At 45.4% G+C, this 23,805-nt stretch overlaps 3 protein-coding genes across 5 annotated transcripts in view; all 3 read left to right on the top strand.

Moving 5' to 3' along the window:
- The window catches only part of LOC130201793 (polycystic kidney disease protein 1-like 2), a 39,710-nt gene extending 29,094 nt beyond the window's left edge, over positions 1-10,616 (top strand). Inside the window, exons 29-36 of the mRNA XM_056426913.1 lie at positions 332-662; positions 1,214-1,347; positions 2,486-2,613; positions 3,525-3,685; positions 3,806-4,016; positions 4,731-4,832; positions 4,940-5,071; positions 9,773-10,616. Coding sequence (XP_056282888.1) covers positions 332-662; positions 1,214-1,347; positions 2,486-2,613; positions 3,525-3,685; positions 3,806-4,016; positions 4,731-4,832; positions 4,940-5,071; positions 9,773-9,931 — 1,358 coding nt within the window. The 3' untranslated portion in view covers positions 9,932-10,616. The remainder of the gene's footprint in view (positions 1-331; positions 663-1,213; positions 1,348-2,485; positions 2,614-3,524; positions 3,686-3,805; positions 4,017-4,730; positions 4,833-4,939; positions 5,072-9,772) is intronic.
- Positions 10,617-11,657: 1,041 nt separating this feature from the next.
- jagn1a (jagunal homolog 1a) lies at positions 11,658-13,486 on the top strand. The gene is made up of 3 exons (XM_056422862.1): positions 11,658-11,772; positions 12,383-12,487; positions 12,593-13,486. Exons 2-3 carry the CDS (start codon positions 12,396-12,398, stop codon positions 13,053-13,055), a joined length of 555 nt encoding a protein of 184 aa, XP_056278837.1. The 5' UTR covers positions 11,658-11,772; positions 12,383-12,395; the 3' UTR covers positions 13,056-13,486.
- Positions 13,487-13,673: 187 nt separating this feature from the next.
- Positions 13,674-23,778, top strand: tfg (trafficking from ER to golgi regulator). Of its 3 annotated transcripts, none has more exons than XM_056422844.1 (8): positions 13,674-13,805; positions 17,049-17,262; positions 17,439-17,522; positions 18,698-18,844; positions 19,295-19,462; positions 19,566-19,712; positions 22,329-22,421; positions 22,548-23,778. In XM_056422844.1, exons 2-8 carry the CDS (start codon positions 17,079-17,081, stop codon positions 22,982-22,984), a joined length of 1,260 nt encoding a protein of 419 aa, XP_056278819.1. In that variant the 5' UTR covers positions 13,674-13,805; positions 17,049-17,078; the 3' UTR covers positions 22,985-23,778. The 3 variants fall into 3 exon arrangements, with proteins under 3 accessions (XP_056278819.1, XP_056278826.1, XP_056278811.1); XM_056422851.1 differs by having other exon boundaries at positions 13,676-13,805; positions 19,635-19,712; positions 22,545-23,778; XM_056422836.1 differs by having other exon boundaries at positions 13,676-13,805; positions 22,545-23,778.
- The last annotated feature ends 27 nt before the right edge of the window (positions 23,779-23,805 follow it).

Raw genomic sequence — 23,805 nt, 5'->3', positions numbered from 1 at the left:
GCAATGCAATACACAAACAAAAGTGTAGCGATCCACAAACAAATGCAGTGTGATCCACAAACAAACACATCGTAATTTATTCATGTGTGCATCGTAATGTATTTGTGAATCGTTCTGCGTGCATTTGTTAATCTGTGTATTTGCATCTGTGAGTCTCTCTGTGTGCATTTGCAATTATTGAGACTGATCTGACCCCATGGCGACCGGGCTAACTGACCAACGTGAATAAACACATTGGACGCACAGAGGCCGCGCACCTAAAAAGATGACTTTCATCCAGCAATGCGTGAGAAACACACAAACTAAACTAAAATAAAATGTCGCGTTCCAGGATACATCACGGATGGAAACTCCAAGCTCGTGGGCAAAGCTCGTCTTCGTCAACTGAGAGTGCTGAATGACTCGTGTCAGATTGCAACCCCTATGCTCCAGTTTGCACCAGACTGTAACGCTCTATATTCGTGGGAGGTGGAGGACATGGGCTCCTATGAGACTGGCTGGAACCGCTCTGAGAGGAACAATACCTCTCCGAGCACATCCAGCCCGTGGACGTACCAGACACAGTCTCAGCTCAGGGCTTATCCCATCTGGGGCAAAATGGTGCTCTACAGGGGAGGTGGCTACGTAGCGGAGCTCGGCCCGGATCTACAAGATGCCAGAAGGTATGGACATTAGCAATATAGCATTACATTACATTACATTACATGTCATTTAGCAGACGCTTTTATCCAAAGCGACTTACAATAAGTGCATTCAACCTAGAATACAAACTAAGAACAAGAATACAGAAAGTAACATTTCCTCAACATAGTCAAACTACAAAAGTACCATAATAAGAGCTATTTAAGTGCCACTGAAGTGCTAATCTGTGTTTTAATCCAGATATAGTCGGAAAAGATGTGTTTTTAGTTTCCGGCGAAAGCTGTAGAGACTTTCTGCCGTCCTGATGTCAGTGGGGAGCTCGTTCCACCACTGAGGAGCCAGGACAGCAAATGTAGAGTGATAGCATGCAACTTTCCTTTTTTTCATATTGCACTGTGAGTTTAAACTATCCCCACAGGTTAAGAAAGGTAGGTGGCCTATTTATCTATCAATGTATTTCCGTTGAAAAGATAGAGATGTAGAAAGCTGGTGTAAAATACTATTTGAAGACGTGTGCAACACATATGGAGAACAGACTCAGTGCAACTATTCTCCTGTACTTCATCTGCAGCACCCTGGAGTCCCTGTTCAGGAATACCTGGCTGGACGTGTACACAAGGGCGGTCTTTGCCGAGTTCACCGTTTATAATGCTAACGTGAACCTCTTCTGCATCGTCACCCTCTTGCTGGAGACCACGGCTGTAGGTAAGGTCGAGTGCAACATTACACAATCCCGGCTAACGTGGTTGCAGATTCGTCAAAGTCTGACCACAGCGGCGGCGTTTCACCTAGCGGATGCAAGCTAACTGCTAACTGGAGGTCCGTCGGTCTGCTGGAGCCGCCGTCCGCCTTCTTCCCAACAGCGACGTCGCCTTGTGGTGGCGGCTTGGAAGAAACGATAAGCTAGCTTTGTTAGCGCGCTCATTTCAGCAGCTGGCTCTGCAACACGATACATGAAGAACATAAAGTAACATTTCAAGAGCAATCTAGATTGTTTTGGTGTGAGTGGCCTTATAGAATAAAGCCGCGTTCACACCTAACTACTCGCCCATTCGTGAGTTTTCGCTTCCCGTCACTCGCGCGAGGGGCGGGGCTTATCTCCGTAGTTTCACTCCGTGGAAACAGTTATCATTTCCTTCATCCACCGCGGAAGAACTAACGACTAGTTCTGCTTTATTCTTGTTGAGGACGTCCCACAAACGTCAGAACATCTTATGCCCTCGTGTTTGGATTCATAACATTAACATCATATATATATATATATATACATAATGTCACCCGTAGGCTCACACAGTTCGGTGACTTTCACCGATTTCGTCTGAGTGACAGCAGCAGCCAGTTAGATTCACCAACGGCGGAGCGTCTCAACGCTGATTGGCTTTCGCGACTTGCCGTCGGGCGAATTTTTCGACAGTTAAAAAAATTCAATTTCAGGCGAAAGAGGCGAATATACGTCACGTGCAATTCATGTCAAACGCCGCCCGGTGAAAATTTTGCGTCGATGGATCTGTACGTTGACTTTGCTTATGGGATCTACTCGCGCGAAAAATTCGCAACGCTTTTTGTTGTGAACGCACCTTTAGACTCAAGGGCGCTTGGCGTGTGGCGCTCAAAGCAGCGAAATAACATATATTTAAGTTTCTTTTCGAGAAATCATGACTCCACAGACCTTGTTGAGAGCAGCTTCCTGTTCGCTCGTGAAACTGTCATACCAATCTGTTGGATTTTGTTGCTTCTTTAACTGTAATTTCCCGCCCTAAACATTGGTGCACAGTGCTCTAGGTCAATGAGATCATGATGGTCTGGATGTGTTCGACCAAAACTGTTCCCGTTGATTTCACAGGAGCTTTTCAGTTCCACAGCGAGCTGCGGAGCGTTCGTCTTTACCAATCCACCGGTGGGCTCTACATCTTCGTTATGGCAGCTGAGATCACATACCTGCTTTTCATCCTCTATTACATGTTCCTGCAGGTACGCACTAACATAACTATTACAACAGATGCAGACATGGCTCATTAGTCTGTTTACTTGGTTTGGAGATGTTGTTAGAAATCTATTAATTCATTTTACAAGATTTCTTTTTTTTTTTAACATAATTGAGGGATATGTTCTACTTTTCCACTTATTTCATGGCAATTTGGGTTTATATTCATGGTCATTGTTTACCATTAACTGATTTATGAGACAAAGTCACATTGTGTGTCCTTCCTTGCGGCCCCTGTAGACTGTTTTGTGATACAGGGATTCGTGGTTATTTAAATATTATTATTATCTTTATTTAAAAGGGACCATGTACACTTTACCAGATTGTAGCTAGCTAATCAATTATTGTTTAAATATTTTATTACAAACAGTTTGTTGTCATATTACTGGCATCAACCAATCACGTTGTGCGGAACAGACATTCAAAATGTACGTGGCATCTCACACCTTTGAAGTTCACCTGGAAGTTCGGATATGCTTATTAAATATAAAAAGTGTCTCGATGACATAACACAAATCAAAAATAAATTTAGGTTAAATAAATATGAACTATGAAAGAGACCGGTAAAGGTCAAACATCTCCATCCAGCCTCTTCACGAGAATGTGAATACTTATGACCATGTGATATTTGAGTTTTTCTTTTTTCATAAATTTGCACAAATTTCTACATGTCTGTTTTTTTCTGTCAAGATGGGGTGCTGAGTGACATTAATGAGAAATAAAAGGAACTTTTCTGATTTTAGCAAATGGCTGCAATAGAACAAAGAGTGAACATTTGAAAGGGGTCTGAATACTTTCCGTACCCACTGTATATATGTAGATTGCTTGTACTTTTTGTTCTTATATAATTTATGGAACAAAACCCATGACAGCCCTCTCTCTTCTCTTTGGCCGGCAGGGCAAATTAATGCGTCGGCAGCGCTGGGCTTACTTCAGGGGCAAGTGGAACCTCCTTCAGCTGACCATCATCATACTGAGCTGGAGTGCCGTGGGGGTCTTCATCAAGAGGACCCTGCTCGGGAACCGCGATATGACCTACTACCAGAACCACAAGGACCAGTGAGCGATACACTGTGCTGAACCTGAGCTTTGAGCCTGCAGGCCTTCACAAGTGTAGAAGATGTGCAGGTGGGCTTCACGTTGTGGTTTTTGCTCCAATCCTTCCTGTTGTGTGCGTAGATTTGCCAGTTTTTACGAGACGGCCATAGCGGACTCGGTGCTCCAGTATCTGATCGCCTTCTTGGTCCTGCTGGCCACCTTCCAAATGTGGCACCTGCTCAGACTGAACCCCAAGATGAACGTGATCACCGCCGCACTGCAGCGGGCCTGGAACGACATAGCCTCTTTTCTTGTGGTCATTGTGATCATGTTGGTGGCGTATTCCGTTGCGGTGAGTGTCTTGCCCCTTTTCCAAGACCTTTCCCCTTTACAAAAACCTTTAAAATGTTTATATATATTAATATAAACATAAAACATATTTTGGGGATTTTTATATATATATATGTATTATATATATTTATATATATTTATTTTATATATATATTTATTTTATATATATATATATATATACATTAAATATTTTGGGGATTTTCCTTCTCAAAAGATTTGAAATTATATTCTATTTTAAAGTGATCTTGTATCTTGCGAGATAAATAAATATATATATATATATATATAAAAATCAAAAAAATATGTTTTATGTATACAGTATATTTAAATATATAATTAAAATCAGTTTTGGCGATTTTTTTTCTAATTTTTTTTGTTATATTGAATTTAAAGTGGTCTTGTATCTCGCGAGATACATCGCTCAAATAAGTTTAACCTTTCCCCTGCTAGAGGGTATACAGGGATTCAGATATTTAAAATGTGTGTGTGTGTGTATTGAAGTTATTGTGCGGCGGTGGTGGTGGGACTTAGGGAGGATTACTTTAATACATCCACACATTTTAATCTTCTAATTTAGAGTATATATTCTCAATAGTTAAAATGACAATTGATGATTCTCAGTCCATTATCTCCAAAAAATTATCTTTTTTTAAAATTACTGACAAAACATATTTGCGCGGTCGCTCCGTGGACATAACTGTCGATCTCTCTCTAGTCCAACGTGATCTATGGCTGGAAGATCTCCTCCTACAGAACTTTGATTGATGCTCTCCTCACCGTCATCAGTATGCAGATAGGCATGTTCAACTATGCGGAGGTAAGTGAGCTCCTCCCCCGCTCAGAGATGTGCGAATCAGGATCTCCATGTGCGTGAAGAAGGATGGTTCCTCTTCGGCTCAAACTTGATATCTCGATGTCTCACAGGTCTTGGACGACACCCCCGTGCTCGGCGGGTTGCTGTTCGGTTCCTGCGTCGTGTTGATGACGTACGTGGTGCTCAATCTGCTCCTCTCGGTGATCCTGGTGGCGTTCCACGAGGAGCAAATACATCACAAGGTAACGCTCATCACGAGCCATTTTGAGCAACTGATCCAGGTTTTTAGACCAAATTGAATGTCTAATTAAAAAGAAATGTGATGCAGTATATTCAAGATTCAAGATTTCAAGATTCAAGATGTTTTATTTGTCACATACACACACAGGGTGTGCAGTGAAATGAAAGTGGCAATGCTCAGCAGGAATGTGCACACACTATTTACAATAAAAACAACACAATATTTACAGTAAGTGTGTGTGTGTGTGTGTGTGTGTGTGTGAAGAGGGGCAGTTGTGTGGGTCTATGTGGGGGTCCTGGTGAGGTCGGAGTTCACAGTCCTGATGGCCTGAGGAAAGAAACTCCGTCTCAGTCTCTCTGTTCTTGCAGCGTGACTACGGAGGCGCCTGCCTGACCGCAGCAGCTGAAACAGTCTGTTGTTGGGGTGGTGAGGATCCTTCATGATCCTGCCGGCTCTGGTTCTGCACCTCCTGGTGTACAAGTCCTGCAGGGTGGGACTACTCTCTGCAGAGCCTCCCTGTCCTGAGCGGAGCAGTTGCCAAACCAGGCTGTGATGCTTCCTGTCAGGACGCTCTCTAGATAGATAGATAGATAGATAGATAGATATATTTATTTGTCGTTTGCCAGAGTACAGGTACAAAAGCATCGAAATTACAAGAAAGGGTGGATGAAAGATTACAGCATAACATGAGGGAAGAGAAAACACCAACCCCGACTATGCCCCGAGAGGGTACAGTGTGGGAGCAGGAAAACACCTTAGCACATAAGCACATACATTTTAGACATGACTTGCAACGAGTAGGAAGGGGAGGGAGGTAATCCAACAACTGGGTGATCTAAGCCCATCCATTGGGGCAGAAGGTAACCAGCACCGACAAGCAGCCAGCGGTCCGCGCCAACATAGCAGCGCCAGCCACAGCCCCGTCCGGTCCCACTGGGGTAAAAGATGGGGGAGGGGTAGTGAATGCAATCAGTATTATTGAAAGTTCGTGTGCGTGTTCTGGTATGTCGTCCTCCCCAGGCCACAACAGACAGAGTTCTCAGTCCGCAAGATGGTCGTTGCCATGGAGATAGCCTTGAAAGGTCCTGAGAAAACAACCACAGGTGTCTGTGGATAGGGGAAGGAATGAGAGAGGTTCTCACTTCAGCGATCTTCAGGGAGTTGTTGTTCCTGAACGGCCTTGGCCAAGGCACCGTTCTGGTTGAGGGCCGAAAGCAGATAAGATTGGGATTGTTTGGTCTGCCAGCAGCTACATCCAATTTGCGCACCTGCTATTCCACCACTTTCCTCCCATTTTTCAAATCGATCCAATTTCGTCGGGCAGCCTTAGGGGCTTTTAACGGCTGTCACCGTTTCCTTAATTTTCCGATAAACCAGGGCAACGCCAAATCCAAACAGCAGATATCCTGTAATCATAGTCCGAATAGGTAGATGTCATCTACGTCCTCCACGGAAAGGCTGCTAGGCACACGACACGTCCATCGTGTAACCAGCTGCAACGTCCCGGCAGGACGGGCAGGTTCCCCAACCCAAGCTTCGCGAGAAGACGGTGTCAATTGCGTTGAGAGACCAGTTGATCAGATGATCAGTTGATCGGTCCATGGTTTTTAGTTCGAAGAGCGATGAGGAGAGAGTCTCTCAAGTATAAAACAAGACAAGACATGACGAGAGAAGCCAAGCAGGGAAGGGAAGGTCATGGGGAGGAGAGGGAGAGAAAATGCGACCGCCTCCGAAGAGAGCCAAAGACAGCTCCAGAGTAGAAGGACTGAAGGATCCTCTGGGAAACTTTAAATTTCCTCAGCTGCCTGAGGTGGTAGAGGCGCTGCCTTGCCTTTCTCACCAGAGTGTCTGTGTTCGTTGACCATGTCAGATCCTCGGTGATGTGGACTCCCAGGTATTTATACCCGCTCACCCTCTCCACAGTAGTCCCGTTAATCCCCAGTGGTGAGTACGTCCTCTGTTGTTGTACCCTCCTAAAGTCCACAATCAGCTCCTTAGTTTTGGTGACATTCATGATGAGGCTGTTGTCCTGGCACCAGAGTGACAGATCAGCAACTTCCTCCAGGTAGGCCTTCGGAGATCAGGCCCACCACCACTGTGTCATCCGCAAACTTGATGATGGTGTTGAGCTGAACCTGGCCACACAGTCATGTGTGTACAGGGTACAGTAGGGGCTGAGGACGCAACCCTGGGGATCCTGTGTTCAGGGTGAGGTGACCACCTGTGGCCTGGCGGTCAGGAAGTCCAGGATCCAAGCACACAGGGGTGTTCAGTCCCAGCTCAATCAGCTTGCCGCCAGTCTGGAGGGACTATGGTGTTGAAAGCTGAACTATAATCAATGAACAGCAGTCTCACATAGCCCCTCTGGCTGTCCAGATGAGAGAGTGTGGTGTGCAGTACCTGGGAGACAGCATCATCCGTGGATCTGTTTGGGCGATAAGCAAACTGCAGCGGGTCCATGGAGGAAGGGAGGAAGGCGCAGATGTAGTCCTTTATCAGCCTCGCATTTCATGACCACCGAGGTGAGGGCCACTCGGTAGTCATTCATACATGCAGGAGAAGCATTCTTGGGCACAGGGACAATATTGGATCTCTTGAAGCAGGCGGGACCACGGACTCAGCCAGGAGAGGTTGAATATTGTGGTGAACACTGGAGCTAGCTGGTTAGCACAGGTCTTCAGTACTCGCCCAGATATGCCATCTGGACCTGCAGCTTTCCTGGTGTTCACCCTCAACAGAGCCCTCCTCACACTGTGCTCGGTCACAGAGAGTGTGTGTTCATCCCCAGCGGTAGAACTCACCGCTACGCTAACGGTGTTGTTTGTTGTTGCTAGCCTCAAACCGCATAAAATGAGTTCAGGTCGTCCGCTAGGGATGCGCGGCACTCACCATTGCGCGGGTCTGCTCTGGTAGTCTGTGATAGTCCGTAGTCCCTGCCATAGGCGCCTGGTGTCGCGCTGCTCCATCTGTGTTTCCACTCTGTCTCGGCTTCCTTCACCGCCTCCTCAGTCCATAGACCGCTGCCTTGTACTCGCCCATGTTGCCGGATACAAGACCGGAGTTATAGGCAGCAGTACGGGCGTCACAGCTTCACGGATGGATCTATCAACCCACGGCTTTTGGTTAGGAAAGACCCTAACTTTACCGTGGGGACGATGGTGTCCAGCGTTGCTATGAGGCTCATTGCTACTTCGCTGACGTCCACTGGAACTGGATTGGATCATGTCCCAGTCGACGACACGCAGAGCATCCTGTAGCTCAGCCTCTGATTGGTCAGACCACCGCTTTCATGCTCGTCACTACCGCTTCATCTTTGCCGGTATTCGGAAGCAGAAAATGGCGGCATGGTCTGATTTGCCGAACGGAGGAGAGAGACAGCCTTGTAGCCTCTCTTGAATGGCGATAGCAGTGGTCCAACGTTCTTTCCTCTGGTAGCACCGTAATGTGCTGGTGAAAGTTCGGCATGACTTTTTAGGTTTGCCCTATTAAAGTCCCCAGCCACCACCACAGCCAGATGCCGACATAACACATCATGTAGGTCCGTGTCCGCTTGTGGTGGAATGTAGACGGCTGTGGTGATGACCGAGCTGAACTCCCGGGAAGGTAGAATGGACGGCATGAGATCGTCAGATGTTCCAGGTTGCGCAGCAGGAGTCTTAATGTTCTTGGGGTCGCACCACTTGTTGTTAGTCATGAAGCAAACCCTCCACCCTTAGATTTACCAGACTCTTCCGTTCTGTCTGCACGGAAAACAGAGAAGGACTCGGTTGGGCATATGACTCGATCCGCACCAGCGGGTCAGCCATGTTCAGACAAAAGATGTTACAGTCCTCATGTCAATCTGATCCTGCCTGCCTAACATCATCCATCTTATTTTCCAGAGACTGGACGTTAGCAAGAAGGATGCTGGGCAGAGGTGGACGGTGGGCTTGAACTCTCAGTCTGTTCCTCGATGTTTTCGCCCTCTCGTAGTAGCGGCTCCACTGTTGTTGTTGTGGTTCGCCAGACGATCTCGGCCGGCCACGCTGGATCGATGGAAAAAGTGGACAAAAACCCTTGTTTTGCGCAAAAGTTTATGTCCAAAAGTTTATGTCCAAAAAGTTTATGTCCAAAAGTTTAATCTTTTAAGCACTAAGCTTTTTGTAGGCCTCTGCTCCGAAAATGGCAAACCCAAACTAAAAAGGCTGTATCACTGCAACCAAGAGGCTTTTAAAAAACTTTTTTACCTTTTAAAAACTTACTGGGTAAGAGTAAATGAAGATGGCACACAGAAAAAAATATGAAAATGTCAGGTCTGAATTGAAAAAAAGCACTTCCAGGATGATTATATGTTTGAGGCAGTTGAAAGGTTTAAAACTCTCACAAATCATATTAAAATATGTTAACATTCTTCCTGCAAAGTTTGACTTGGAAAAAAGTGAAGCAGAACAAAGTTAGAGAGGTTTTAGTAAAAGAATTTAGGCGAGGTCTCCAAAGCCATTTTGTCAAATTTAGATTTGAATTTTCTCATGTAACAAACCATATATTTTCACTCCTATGTCACTCATGATGTTCAATATATCCAAATACAGCATTTTACAATTTTTGAACAAAAACAAAAAAAAGAATTACTGTACAATATTTCGGGTAATACGACCAAGCCTTTTCCACGAATATGATAACTGTGATGGTAATTGTGTCATCCCTCCTCTCTCTCACGCAGCCCTCAGATGAAGAGGAGATCGTTGACCTGTTGCTGGAGAATATCTGCAGTCTTTTTGGGATCAGATATAAAGGCACAAAAGACGCCCGGGGGCCGGAAGTGAACGAGGAGGCGGGCGCCACCCCGACTAGAAGCAGCAATACGCCTAACAATGCCTAGATGATGGGGAAAAGTCATCTGAAAACTCAGTAAACTCAGAGGAACATTGCATTATTTAGGGTATACATGTTCACATTTCTTGTTGTTTATTATTCTTTGCTACTGACTAAAATATGTAATAAAATAAAAGGAAATGTACTGATGTCTGTAATGGCCTGTTACAAAAGCTCGACTGAGTCCAGAAACCTGAAATTAAGTTTGAGGACCACGTTTCAATAGTTTATTATAGCATTTGCAAATGTGCTCAGATTATACAGTGTGCCTTGCCAAATTTCTGGGTTTCTTTTTGTAAAAAGAAAAGAATATCAGAAATCAGTGTCATTGTAATCCACTTATATTTAGCCAGTAGTTAATATATAACATAATATGTTGAACGAATAAAGCAGGCTTTGTCTATACAGTTTGGGCTCATTGCGTTTACACAAACAAGGTTAAAGGACAACTTATTAAAATCACATTTACTACACCAGACCCTTGCCCAAGAACATTATGCAAATTATATAAGATTATAATGAAACGTATAAAAGCAAATAGATAAATAAAACAAAATACAGTACAAAAAAAAAAAAAAAGGAATCTGGTTTAGTCCACCAGGGGGAGCCCTCTCTTTCATATCAGCGTCTCATGGAAGCAGCGACAGCATTTAACCCTTTCTAGACTGGGTGGACATCGGAGCCCTGAGATCTTTGAGTCTGGGGGATCACAGTAATCACACATTAATCTGTATTACACACATTATATATATATATAATGTGTATCTATACATGTATGTATGCATACATGTAGAGATATATCTGTATATATATATATATATATATACACAGAGACATATATACATCCATGTATACATACATGGATGTATATGTATACATAATAACATACATGTATGTATGCATGTATATGTATGTGCCCAGTGTATATATAAGTGAATATAAGTGCCCTGTAAAGGGTTACTTGTACACAAATGAAGGTACATCTTTGGCGTGTTATTTGCTTCTCCCACTTGGTTCCTGTATGTTTTGCTTACCTGTCGACATCATAGAGCTGAAGGTTTCCATATTTCACAGGGAACACAGGACAGTGGTTGAACCCCAAATAATCAGGTTTCCCGAATGCGTCCCCTAACATGATGTATAGTCATGTTTAATGTACTCACAATATAATGTATCTGTCATCGAGGGTAACTCTAAAGCGCTGCGTCTGGATGTTGTGGTTCTCTCATAATTCCATCTTTCTATCTCCTGATTTTGACTTAACATAGGAACATTTTTATTATCACAGCTACATTTGCATCTAATTTTTTTCTTTTACTTACTGAAATGGGCTTCCATAGTATCCACCTTTGCAGCGGAGAGACAGAAAAGAGAGCTGGAAAGAAGACTCGAGTAAGGGCATCTCTACAGTGCTCGTCCTGAAACTTGATTTGCAAAAACGATGGCCTCTTTTAATGCATTTAGACTGAGCTATTACCTTATGAATGATAACATGGTTATCAGCATGACTGCTAACATTCATGAATCAACGATAAAAGAACGGGTGTATCTGAACAGTCCCCTCCTCCCTCCTGCCTCCTTCCTCCTTCCTCCTTGATGTTGAAGAAGACAGAAGTCGAGCGCAGCTACAATGCATGTATTAAATTCAACCTGAATGTGCGTCACGGTTCCAAGCTGCCTGCTTGTGGTGTGGAAAGATGCTGATGCTGCGGTGGGAGGTCTTTCACTTGGGGAGTGGAAAGGCTACGCGCATGCGCAGACCAGTTTTGACACATCTGTCACATCTTTTGTTGTAAACTACACAATCTAAACAACGAGCACGGCCAAATATCACGGAAATACGACGCGGTGAGTTGTGTCAGCTGTATACGCTGTGCACGGTGTCGCATTTGTTGTAATAACTAATAACAACACGGCGGCTGCGGCAACGTGCACTCCGTAACTATGTATGTTTAGATTTAGCTAAACGCTAAGCTAACTAGCGGCTAACGTGCTAGCCTACTCGCGGATCGCGAGCTAATCTGCGTTAAACGGCTCCTTTTAAATTGAAATAGTCGGTGGCACTTCTTCATAAGGGAATTACACAACGACGCGACTTGCTGATTTCACGTTATTATTTACTTTCATTCCTCTCTCCCTCTGGCGGTGTATTGTTGTGTTGTTTGTTATACACCTGTTTAATGGGACCAGCGATTCTTATATACTGTAGTATGGCATGTCTCGAGGCTCTTTGATTAATCAAAAGAAAAATTAATCAAAAGAAAAATATCCTTGTTTCTTCTGCGTCTCATGTGATAATCAAATAAACATATTTGACTCCTGCTAAATAAGGCGTCACCTTGGGGTATATGACATTATTATTTTTTCGACCAAATCATTAATTAATGATGATGATAGGTAGTTGTAGTCCTTGTCATGTTGGTGCTTTTAAAATATGTTTTCTTTTTTGCACAAGTAGCTTTCCCCTCACCATGACATCACGCGTTGGTCCCAGAGCTGCTGGTATCAATGGAAGTGAATACAAACCAAGAGAGAGGGTGATCGCCCCACAATACCAAATGTGGCAAGTAGCTTTTATATTTTCATGAAGTTGGTTAATAAATATGTATATTATCTCTGAAAAGCAATGATCTTTAACCCAGCGTGTTTATTTGTATCTGTTTTATAGTGCTGCCCTGAAGTCAGAGGTGCGTAAGTTAAACCTGGTCCACCTTCTCCTCTGGCTGCTGGTTGCAGCACAGGTGTGTGTCAGCCACTTCGACCTGGTGTCACATGATACGGTGTCCATGCCGTACCAGTGGGAGTACCCCTACCTGCTCAGCCTCCTCCCTCTGCTCTGCAGCAGCCTGTCACTGCCAAATAACAACATCAGTTATATGGTGTTATCCATGATCAGCGCTGGGCTGTTCTCTATAGCACCTCTCATTTATGGTGGAATGGAGATGTTTCCTGTGGCGACGCAGCTCTACCGCCACGGAAAGGCCTACCGCTTTATTTTTGGCTTCTCTGCAGTGACTGTCATGTACCTCATCATGGTGGTCGCTGTTCAAGTGCATGGCTGGCAGTTATACTACATGAAAAAACTGTTAGACTCATGGTTTGACACCACTCAGGAGAAGAAGAAGAAATAATAGAGTGAAGAAGGCAAACTGGGCAAAACTGTGTTTTTATGTTCATGTATTTATAAGATCTGCATCTTATTTATTCAGTCACTTTTCTGATGTAACATACGTTGGGCACCAGTGTTTTCTGACCCAGATGTACAATAGCGTGAGATGTACAATGTATGAAGAAAAAAAAAATGATTTTCTGTCATTATTTATTTAAAGCGGATGATAAGGGTTGAGCACACACATCCGGAGTGGAATTAAAGCAACATCCATGCATGAACACATTTCAATCTTCTTGTTTCTTCTTCAACAGTCTAGACTGCATATTTTCTACCAACAGAGAACTACGTAATTTATAACAAATACTGTCTCCGTAATATAAGTCTACCTCTCACATAAATGTTTGTATCAGAATGCATGTAAGCCATTAAAAAGAAAAGTGATAAAAAATAGCTGCCTGTATTACTGTTGTGTTTTCAGGCATCAAGAAAGCCAGCCCGTGACTCGTGTGTACGTGAATAAAATATGCATTGTAAGCAAATAAAATGCTTGAATATATATTATATATCTTCACAATCAAGGAGCGAGTCAAGTCACTTTGTGCCAGATGGTGTGCGCATGCGCACAACGAATGCCACGTACCGGTCGAGGTTGACAGTGAGGACACTTCCTGATGCTGGCAGCCGGGTCGAGCTAGGCCAGCTAACGTATCTGATTTTCACGGTTTGGGGAAACCTGTGAAATACAGCGTGGTCAAGTCGTCTGATTCAGGTCAAATGCTTTATTGTTTGTCGGGGTCCGGGTATAAAACAATCGAGGTTGAACTACACAACCCTTAATAGTGCTGTTTTACTAGCTAGCAAGCTACGTGGTTAGCTTGTTAGCTGCGCAGCTAGCTGAAGCTACGCGAGCTCACCCCAAACAGGTGTCGAGGAAGTTGCACACAAAAAACACGTCGGACACCAATGTCTTCCTACTTTAAGGAAGATGGGAAATGATTACACACCGGTGTTGAAAGAAGGCTGTTTTTTTACCTCGCGTCCGCTCTGAGAAGTTACGTTAGCGTTGAAAGACAGGAAACCGATTAGGCTCACAAGTGAAATTAAGGCAAGCTACTATTATTCAAATACACGGAACTATACAATGCGTATATGTATTATTGCTTATAACTGTGTATGCATAATGTAAAAGTGTCACTATTGGCAATAACGAAACGGCCTAGCTGCCGTTAGCAGTTAGCAGGTAGCTAGCTTGTGGGCTCCTGACAGATGACTCTGCGAATGAGTGTTTTTTTAAAGCAGCGTTATCGAGACTACGATGACATCTTTACGTTTAATTCGGATGCACTAACTAGATATGTCACCGACTGCCTCTATGTCGGTAATCCCCCCGAGGAGTCAGTTTGTTGTTATCCCCGTTTTATCTTAGCAACTTGTAAGCTCACTGTGCTAAACGTTAGCTACCACACAATCCCTAGCATCCAGCCAATTACTCATCTGGCTCGGACAGTCAAAGCGTTTCTGGAATTAGATCCTCAATTGTTTTGCTGTCCAGCCTCGGAACCTCATGAGGAAACGTCATAGTTAATCCAGCTGCTGACTGCTCGCGACCAGTGGAGACGTAACTGTGTCCTGAACCCCTCGAGGCTCACTTGGAAGAATGCATGGAAGTTACAAAAAGCAGATCTGAGACTACATAGAGTTTTACTTGTCTTGCATAATATTTCGTCACATAACATATATTTTTTTAATCTGAAAATCCGCTGGTTATCTTATCACCTGGCTGCTTATTAGTCATGGTATTAGTCATGGCATTAGTCAATTAGTCATGGCATTAGTCATGGTATTAGTCATGGCATTAGTCATGGCATTAGTCATGGTATTAGTCATGGTATTAGTCATGGCATTAGTCATGGCATTAGTCATGGTATTAGTCATGGCATTAGTCATGGCATTAGTCATGGTCATGGTATTAGTCATGGCATTAGTCATGGCATTAGTCATGGCATTAGTCATGGCATTAGTCATGGCATTAGTCATGGTATTAGTCATGGCATTAGTCATGGCATTAGTCATGGCATTAGTCATGGTATTAGTCATGGCATTAGTCGCGGCATTAGTCATGGCATTAGTCATGGCATTAGTCATGGCATTAGTCATGGTATTAGTCATGGCATTAGTCATGGCATTAGTCATGGCATTAGTCATGGTATTAGTCATGGTATTAGTCATGGCATTAGTCATGGCATTAGTCATGGCATTAGTCATGGTATTAGTCATGGCATTAGTCATTAGTCATGGCATTAGTCATGGCATTAGTCATGGCATTAGTCATGGCATTAGTCATGGCATTAGTCATGGCATTAGTCATGGCATTAGTCATGGCATTAGTCATGGCATTAGTCATGGTATTAGTCATGGCATTAGTCATGGTATTAGTCATGGCATTAGTCATGGCATTAGTCATGGCATTAGTCATGGCATTAGTCATGGTATTAGTCATGGCATTAGTCATGGCATTAGTCATGGCATTAGTCATGGTATTAGTCATGGCATTAGTCATGGCATTAGTCATGGCATTAGTCATGGTATTAGTCATGGCATTAGTCATGGTATTAGTCATGGCATTAGTCATGGTATTAGTCATGGCATTAGTCATGGTATTACTTGTGATATTACTTATAGTATTAGTCATGGTATTACTTGTAGTATTACTTATAGTATTAGTCATGGTATTACTTGTAGTATTACTTATAGTATTAGTCATGGTATTACTTGGAGTATTACTTATAGTATTAGTCATGGTATTACTTGTGGTATTACTTGTAGTATTACTTGTGGTATTACTTATGGTGTTTTTGTAGTTTGGCTTCCTTGTAGAAATGTTACTTTCTTGATTCTTGTTGTTCTGAGTTTGTTCTCGTGGTTAAATTCACTTATAGTGAGTCACTTTGGATAAAACCGTCTGCTATATGACATGTGATGTAACATCAGCAAGATTTGAAGGAGACTATTAATAACTAGGGCTGTGAAACGATTACAATTTGTAATCAGGTTAATCACAGGTTTCTGTGGATTAATCACATAATAGGGCCCTCAAGACAGGCAAGAGCTCCGAGAAGAGTTATTGACGGGGGGGGGGGGGGTGCAGGTGACTTTTTTCCGTCCCGATGTGCGCGCACACGCCGGCATCCGAGCTCTGCAGCGCGCGAGACGGAGATCGGAGTCGTGTTAACACGACACTAGAGACAGAATGACATGCTGCTGGAGAGACGACCAACAACAGACGGATTGGAAGCTCATTCTGCGCATGCGTTAAATGCGTTAAAAAACAACAACTAGTTAATCCTGTAATTTAATTAACTGAGTTAACGCGTTATTTTTCACAGCACTATTAATAACACGTAAAAAAAAAGAGTAATAGAGAGAAGCTCTCTCCCTTAACTGTCTTTAAAGTAGGATATACGGCTCGGTTACAAGAGGAGCTGCTTATTTGAACATAATTATATTGTCCAACCCCATTTGACATAATAAATAATGACTTAACACCGGCGACTTCCCCAGACCTGTTCACCGACTTCCACAGGCAGTCTGTCATCGAAGGATTTACTTTGACGACGATGATGAATATGTATTTTGAGACTATTTTATTTATTACCTGAGGTCATTTGTGTTTCCCGAAGATGGATGTGCATATAATTAAGTAGATAATTGAGATCTGTCAATTCTGGTTATTTTCACCACCATCTTGCAGTCTTAGTGGGGCGGCATCATGTCGGGTCTCCAGCAGTCGTGTCAGTAAAACCAGTTGGCCTGATGCTCTTGTTGCCTGAAGTTATATGTGACCTACTTTACAATTTTATGAATGTAAGGGCAAATGTTGTTCAATTCAGCTGTTGAGAAAGTGTCATACTCACATAGACTATTTTTTTTAAGCATTGAGAAAGAGAGATAGAAAGCTAAAACAACAGACGGGGTTGTTTTTGAAAACGTCCTTTCCTCTGACGCTATTCAGCGGTGGGAGCAGAAGAGGTCAGGCAGCACCATGAACGGCCAGCTGGACCTGAGCGGGAAGCTGATCATCAAAGCCCAGCTGGGCGACGACATCAGACGCATCCCGATCCACAACGAAGACATCACTTACGACGAGCTCGTGCTGATGATGCAGCGTGTCTTCAGGGGGAAGCTGCAGAGTAACGACGAGGTGACCATCAAATACAAGGACGAAGGTGAGTCGGGAGATGGGCCCTTTTGGACTAGTACGATACTGATATACTAATTACTTTACAGATCACTTAACCATGTACGTCCAATGTTTTCTTTTGGTATTCTCACATATTTTGTGTGGTAGAGGTCATTTATTTGACACTTAATCGTCTGGTCTCTCTTTCACCTTTTTTTCTAGATGATGACCTCATTACCATCTTCGACAGCTCTGACCTCTCCTATGCCATCCAGTGCAGTAGAATACTCAAACTGACTTTGTTTGGTAAGCCATCAAATGCATTTCTGTTACCCATTCATAGACGTACACAGCCAACGCTCGAATGCTTCTGAAACAATATCGATGTCTTAAATCATGTGATGGCATCATCATGGTGATCCGTCAACCAAGATGTTTCACATCAGCAGTTACAGCAACCAGCCACTGGTGGGCAGTCCAGTTTAAGTTTTGCAAAACAAAGCTGGGCTCTACTTAGTCTGCAAGAAAGTTGTCCACACTGCCTGCTGACTAATTTGGGGTGGAAATTCCAAAGCATTTCCAAAGCGTTTCCAAACGCTGGTTCAGCAAACAAAGTGACAGTCAGGAGATTAATGTATTTACAAAAACCCTCTTCTCGTTCTACTGGTTCCTAATCTTAATCTTGAAAGTGTACCAGCCGAGCTGAATCTACAGTCGTTGCCTGTTAATAACATGTATACATATAACATGTGCTTTATGTGTATTCTGTCTGTTTGACGACTAAACCGTTATCGGAGATGAATGTTCTCCAGACGTGACAAGTTAATGGAGCGACCCAGCTGACATTGAATTGTCCTGGCAGGCCATTTCTCCAATACACTGTGTATTTGTTAATATTCATGAATTACTCTATTTCTTGTGATTGTTATTCATTTAAAGGCATGATTATGTCCCAGTGTTTGGCAGTCGGATAGTCTAAATGTTCCTCCCTGCCCCGAAATAAAGTTGCGAGACACCGTAACCAGTTTTGGAATATAGGCGTAAATAGAAGTCAAACTTTTAATCTTCAGGAATCTCTATGAAAAAAAAACGTCAAACTAGAGCACGCCACAGATGTGCATTGTATTAATCTTATATACGTTTTAAATGTCTCGGAGCTAGAAATACACTCGCTGTACTTGACGTTTCTTGATGTGCTCTGCTCCTCGTCCTCCTTCTTTTCTTACTTCATCCCAATCAAATCAGAGTCTTGGCTCGCCTTGTGTGTCATGACCTCACGTGGGACTGAGATTCTCTGACATGTGTCGAGATTCGAATGAAGCCCGAGTACCTGGACTCTTTAGCCGACCGGGTATCCGCACAGTACCCGAGCATCTCCGTTTGATGCATATTGACAGGAGAGAAATCTGGTGCCCCAAACAAATAAAAAAATGGTTTCCTTTGCTCACTCGTTTCCTCGTCCCTCTCTCGTCTCTCTGCAGTGAATGGTCAGCCGCGACCTCTGGAGTCCAGTCAGGTGAAGTACCTGCGCAGGGAGCTCATTGAGCTCAGGAATAAAGTCAACAACCTCCTGGATAGCTTGGAGCCCCCCACGGAGCCTGGTCTGGCTGCTACAGCACCGGACAGTGGTAAACACACACACACACACACACACACACTCACACGATACACACACGGACAGGAGCAGTCGGGCAGAGCTGTTGCGCATCCGCAGTATTTGTTAATTGTTTATAATCAAAGGATGGGAATGAATATCCCTAAATGCTGCTTTTTTAAAATCAGGTTTATTATTCAGGTTGATTTTAACTGTTAATTAAAAATGATAATTACATTGTTATTGCACCGTGCTGAGACGAACGGGTGGATTTTCAATGCTTGTATAATTAATGTCTTTCATGAGATTGTAGCAGTGTTTATTTTTAATACAATTAAAACCCACTCAGACCTCTTGTGGTACTTTTTATGTGTTATGGAGTAATAACAAACAACTAGTGCAACCTGTTGCATTCTGCCCACATGTTGTCTCATTGCCTCATGTTGTCCCCGCTGGTCCTTCAACATGTCTGTGTTGTCTCTAGACTCCGTGGACGGACGTGAAGGCAGAGTGGTGCTGGCGGACCACACGCTGAAACAGGCCCCTCCGGTCAGCGCGGCCAGCATGTCGGCTTTCGACCCGTTAAAAAACCAGGACGAGGTCAGCAAGAACGTCATCTCCGCGTTCGGCCTGAGCGAGGACCAGGCCTCAGGTATTTCACACGCATTGTTTAAAACCCAGAGCAATAGGGGTTTGTGTGCTTTCAGCCTAGAGCTGTCGTGTTAAGAGTTCCCTCCGCTGTGCCGTCTGAGTAGCTCCTCCAGCGGTTGCACTAGAGGAGCGCTCGGGAACCCCTGACAGCATTGCCTCCTCCTCGTCTGCAGCCCCTCAGCCAGTGGTGCCCCCCCAAACACAGGCTCCCTATGCTGGAGTGCAGCAGGGACCCCCAGCTGCCATGGATGGTGAGACACACACACACACGCGCACATTAAAAACCCAACAACACATGTTGTGCTGTGAGCTCGTTCACGTATGACTGGTCAGTGACATGCTGTACATGCACTTCAAAACTGCGACTGATAAGATATCCAAAGAATGTGTGCTGTCAGTGTAGAGCTGCTGTGTAATTTCATGCCTGGCTAGTAATGAGGGAAGGTCCGGCCTATCGTGTCGTTCAGCACATTTTTAATGTGGAGCGTTTTGTTTTCAGCTTTTCGGGTTTGGCCTCGCTGGATGAGGAGACCTCTGGAGGAAAAGGGTTTGAGAGCTGTACCGTGTTCTCCGAGCGGTCACACTGGTCCCTCCTGACCACAGACGGTTTCAGATTGATTTGTCTCTTTAACAATATGCTCCCCACATTCTCACCGGACACTTTCCCCCTGGTTTCTGATCCAAATCGATCCACCGCGGGAAGTTTATTTGGCTGCTGCTGTGGCGTTCTGAGCAGGTGAGCCGGGGGAGCCCTTTGGGCTGGAAATGGGGTTTCCCCTTCAAAACACTTCTCCAATGGAATTTCCACTTGCTGGCTTTATGAGTGTTTTTAAGCAGCTTCTAGGACAACATGTATACAAAATATATATGCCAACTATTACACCAGCCCTAGAGGCTACTGCTGAGCAAATGTTTGAGAGGAGGCGGGCTCAAGCTTTTTTGGATCTGGGTCGAAGCCCGACGTGGTGACACACTGTTGGTCCGCTCACTACAGAGTCCCTTCGTCGTCTCTTATCTTACTTCCAAGGCCGGTTGTACAAAAGTCATTTAACTAGAGCCGCCCCAGCCTCGGCTCCCTCCCATTACTCCCGTCTCTTTGCCTTAAGGCTGTAATGCGTGAGGTTAGATGGCAACTGAGCACGTGTGGCCTTTTTTAAAAGATTGGCTTTAAGCTCACGTTCAATGCAACGTTATATAAACGCTGCTAACAAGCCCCGTAAGCACATGGCAACGAGTTCTACCCGTCTGGCAGATGCCAAAAGACCCTCGAGAGAGGGAGAGGGAGAGGGAGATGGAGATGGAGATGGAGAGGGAGAGAGAATGTGGCAATAGCTTGCACATCTGCACGGGGCTCTTTATCAGATGGGCCGATTGGTGTGAAATGTTTATTTAAAAATAGGCTTGTTCTCGTGAGGCATGCGTGGAGGTCAGCAGGACGACAGCCAAGTGCTTATTGGTTCCAAGGGACAGGATTCTGGTTCTGCTGAAGCGCTGCGGCTGCCTCTGCAGTGAGTTCCCCGTCGTGATGGATCACACGTCGAAGAGCCGATTTAACACACATGCCTTCTCCAATAATAACGTTGGTGTTCCTGTTGTTGGGGCTGTGAGGGAGACAACAGATGGACGCCACCTGAGTCCAGATGGATGCAAAGGCAGGCGTCTTGTTTTCTGACTGCTGGGTTCATCGAGCCTGCAAAGTAAATGTCCTCGAGGACCAGAAATGTTTTTGTCCTACTTTGAATATTTCAGAGCGTTGTTTCTGAGGTGCGTCGTCTCCTAGGTCGTCTGCTTTCAGCGTCGCTTTGTTTGGACTCTAAATAATTGTGAAAGCATTCGCGTCGGCCCCCCCCAAAGAGATGAAAGTCCTAAGAAGTCTCGCGTGAAGGCGTCCTCGGCGCTGTCGAGGTCCCGGGGGCCGTGCCCGCGTGCAGCGTGGCCTGCCGTAGCCAAAGGGAGCAGCCCAAGTCTCCTCATGGCCGTTTCCTCGATCTGCCATCTGAACAGGAAGTTGTCAAACGGCCGTCCCAAAGCTCTCATTCTGCTCTGAGGAGCGAGCGAGGAGGGACCTCTGAGGATGGGTGTCGGGTTTTTTAATTTAAGTTTCACCTGAAACGTTGAGCCGAGAACACCACCCACGACTCGATGCATAAAGGTAATGTTCCACAGAGAAACCCTCTCCACGCCGACAGATGATCACGGTGTCTTTATTGCTGAAGTCGTAGTTTCACACCATTAAATCAACCGGAAACATTATGCGATCATTTTAATCAATATTCTAAGTGGATTTGTAACAATGATCTTGATTTAAAACATCACGCGTTCAGATTGTTTAAGTCATCAAGGAGACTCCTTTGTTTGATTTGCTGATGTACATAGTTTAAATGTATCCAGTGAAGATATACAGACATGGGTCCTATGCAGGGTTCAAGAGCAGGAATCCTCTGTTATCATTGTTCCTCCATGTTCCCGAGGTCGGGGTCAACCCGGAAAAATGTAAGTGGAATTTAGTGTTCGCGACCAGAAGCAGCTGTTGAAGCCGGCCGGCGTCCCATCAGCTGTGATCGGCGGTCGCCCGCGAACAGAAACCGACGTCGCTGCACGCGCCGCCGCCGAGGAAAACGCCGTCTCATTTCTCTTGAAACCCATTTCCCCGTTTCTTCTCTCCTCGAGGGACTCGGACCCGAGCGAGGGAAACGGGGATGCAATCAAGAGACTTGGGATGCACCCGTAGTGACGGAAAGTCACTGAACATGGCTGTGTCTGTGAATGTGTATTCACTCGCATCAGATACCAGTGGTTGTGTAGATGTCCTGAATGACTCATACTGGTGTTGGATGGCCTGATCATGCTTGTCCCTCTCTCTTCAGGCCAGGGGTATCAGCAGTACCAGGCTCCAGGGGGATACCCGCCTCAGCAGCCAGGCGCCCCGCCTCAGCAGCAGTACGGTCTGCAGTACTCTGGTAAGAGGAGACGTGCTCAGGGTTGTGAGAGAAAGGAAGAAAGGTGGCGGCTGTGTTGGGGCGTCCCTCTCCTCTCCAGGATGAATTAAAGACGCTCCGTTCCTTCCTTCCTCCCTCTCCCAGCAGGATACAGCACTCAGCCTGGAGCCGCCCAGCCGGGCCCGCCACAGCCACAGCAGTTCCAGACCTACGCTCCTCCCTCCTCCCAGGCTCCGGCCTCCGTTGCAGCTGCGGCTCCGGCTGCGGCTGCGGCTCCGGCTCCGGCTCCGGGCTTCCAGGGCGGCCAGCAGCAGCAGCCCCAGCAGCCGCATCCAACTCAGGGAGCCCAGCAGTATCCGCCAGGCGCCTTCCCTCCCCAAAACTATACCTCTCAGGCCTCCCAGCCTGCCAACTACAGCCTCCCCCCCAGCTCCCAGCCCGGCGCCGGATACCAGTCCCGCCCGGGCTACACCCCGCCGCCGGGCAACACTGTCACCCCTCCGCCGGGCGCCGCCAACCCGTACGCCCGCAACCGACCCCCTTACGGCCAGGGCTACGCTCAGCCCGGCCCCGGGTACCGGTAAAAGAGGATAGCGGATGTTACTGATCCACCCCCCTCCCCCACCCACCCACCCTAACCCCTCCCCTATGTGTGTCTCCAACGGTTTTGCGTGGGTGCAGGAGACATGGTTCACGGCTCTGCATTCCCACACTGCCCCGGAAGAATATCAAGTCCAAATATGAAGCGACCCCCCCCCCCCCTCCCAGTCTGATGGTGAGTGTTTGTATGCTGCCTCTCCAGCACCACCACCATGAGGCTCTGGTGTATGCGCCCCCCCCCCCCCCTCCCCACCACTACTGTCCGCTCTTCCCTCTCGTGTCCGTCACAATGTTCTCCGTCTGTGCGCACACGCCTCGGACACCAAAAATGGGCTGTCGCACAAACCGTTTGTCGTCGTCGTCATGGTAACGCTTCACAAGCGACAGATCGGCGTGCGCACGCGTGACGACGACGACCGCCGTCAACAAGACACTATCTAAATGAAAACTCGCCCCCTTCCGTTGTTGTTTTGTTGTTTTCTTGATTTGATCAATTCCACCACCATGTCGGTATTAATGACGTGTCAATGAAACTGCCCCATGTTGGGAGAACTGGTTTAAGTGATGGCTTCTGGGAGGCGTCGGCCCCACGGTGTCATGAAGAAGGCTTCTTTTGGTTTCGCTCGTCGTCTCATCTCCAGTAAAGCTCGCTGTTCCTCTTTAACCCATCACTGGTTTTTACTAATAAATCAAATTACACCCTCGAGTGAGATTAGTTGTTCATGTATGAACTGTAACTTTTTTTTTTCTTCTCGAACCTAATAAATGATTGATACCCGGTTGAAGTCCTTTTTTATTTTTAATA

The sequence above is a fragment of the Pseudoliparis swirei genome, chromosome 2, assembly GCF_029220125.1.
Source record: "Pseudoliparis swirei isolate HS2019 ecotype Mariana Trench chromosome 2, NWPU_hadal_v1, whole genome shotgun sequence".
Taxonomy (NCBI): domain Eukaryota; kingdom Metazoa; phylum Chordata; class Actinopteri; order Perciformes; family Liparidae; genus Pseudoliparis; species Pseudoliparis swirei.
This window is presented reverse-complemented; position numbering and strand designations above follow the sequence as displayed.

Bases quoted from the DNA above. Each gene is read 5' to 3' on its own strand.
- jagn1a (XM_056422862.1), top strand. From the start codon at position 12,396: ATGACATCACGCGTTGGTCCCAGAGCTGCTGGTATCAATGGAAGTGAA. The intron at 12,488-12,592 runs GCAAGTAGCTTT...TCTGTTTTATAG, and splicing joins GCCCCACAATACCAAATGTG to TGCTGCCCTGAAGTCAGAGG.
- tfg (XM_056422836.1), top strand. From the start codon at position 17,079: ATGAACGGCCAGCTGGACCTGAGCGGGAAGCTGATCATCAAAGCCCAG. The intron at 17,523-18,697 runs GTAAGCCATCAA...GTCTCTCTGCAG, and splicing joins ACTCAAACTGACTTTGTTTG to TGAATGGTCAGCCGCGACCT. The intron at 18,845-19,294 runs GTAAACACACAC...TGTTGTCTCTAG, and splicing joins TGCTACAGCACCGGACAGTG to ACTCCGTGGACGGACGTGAA.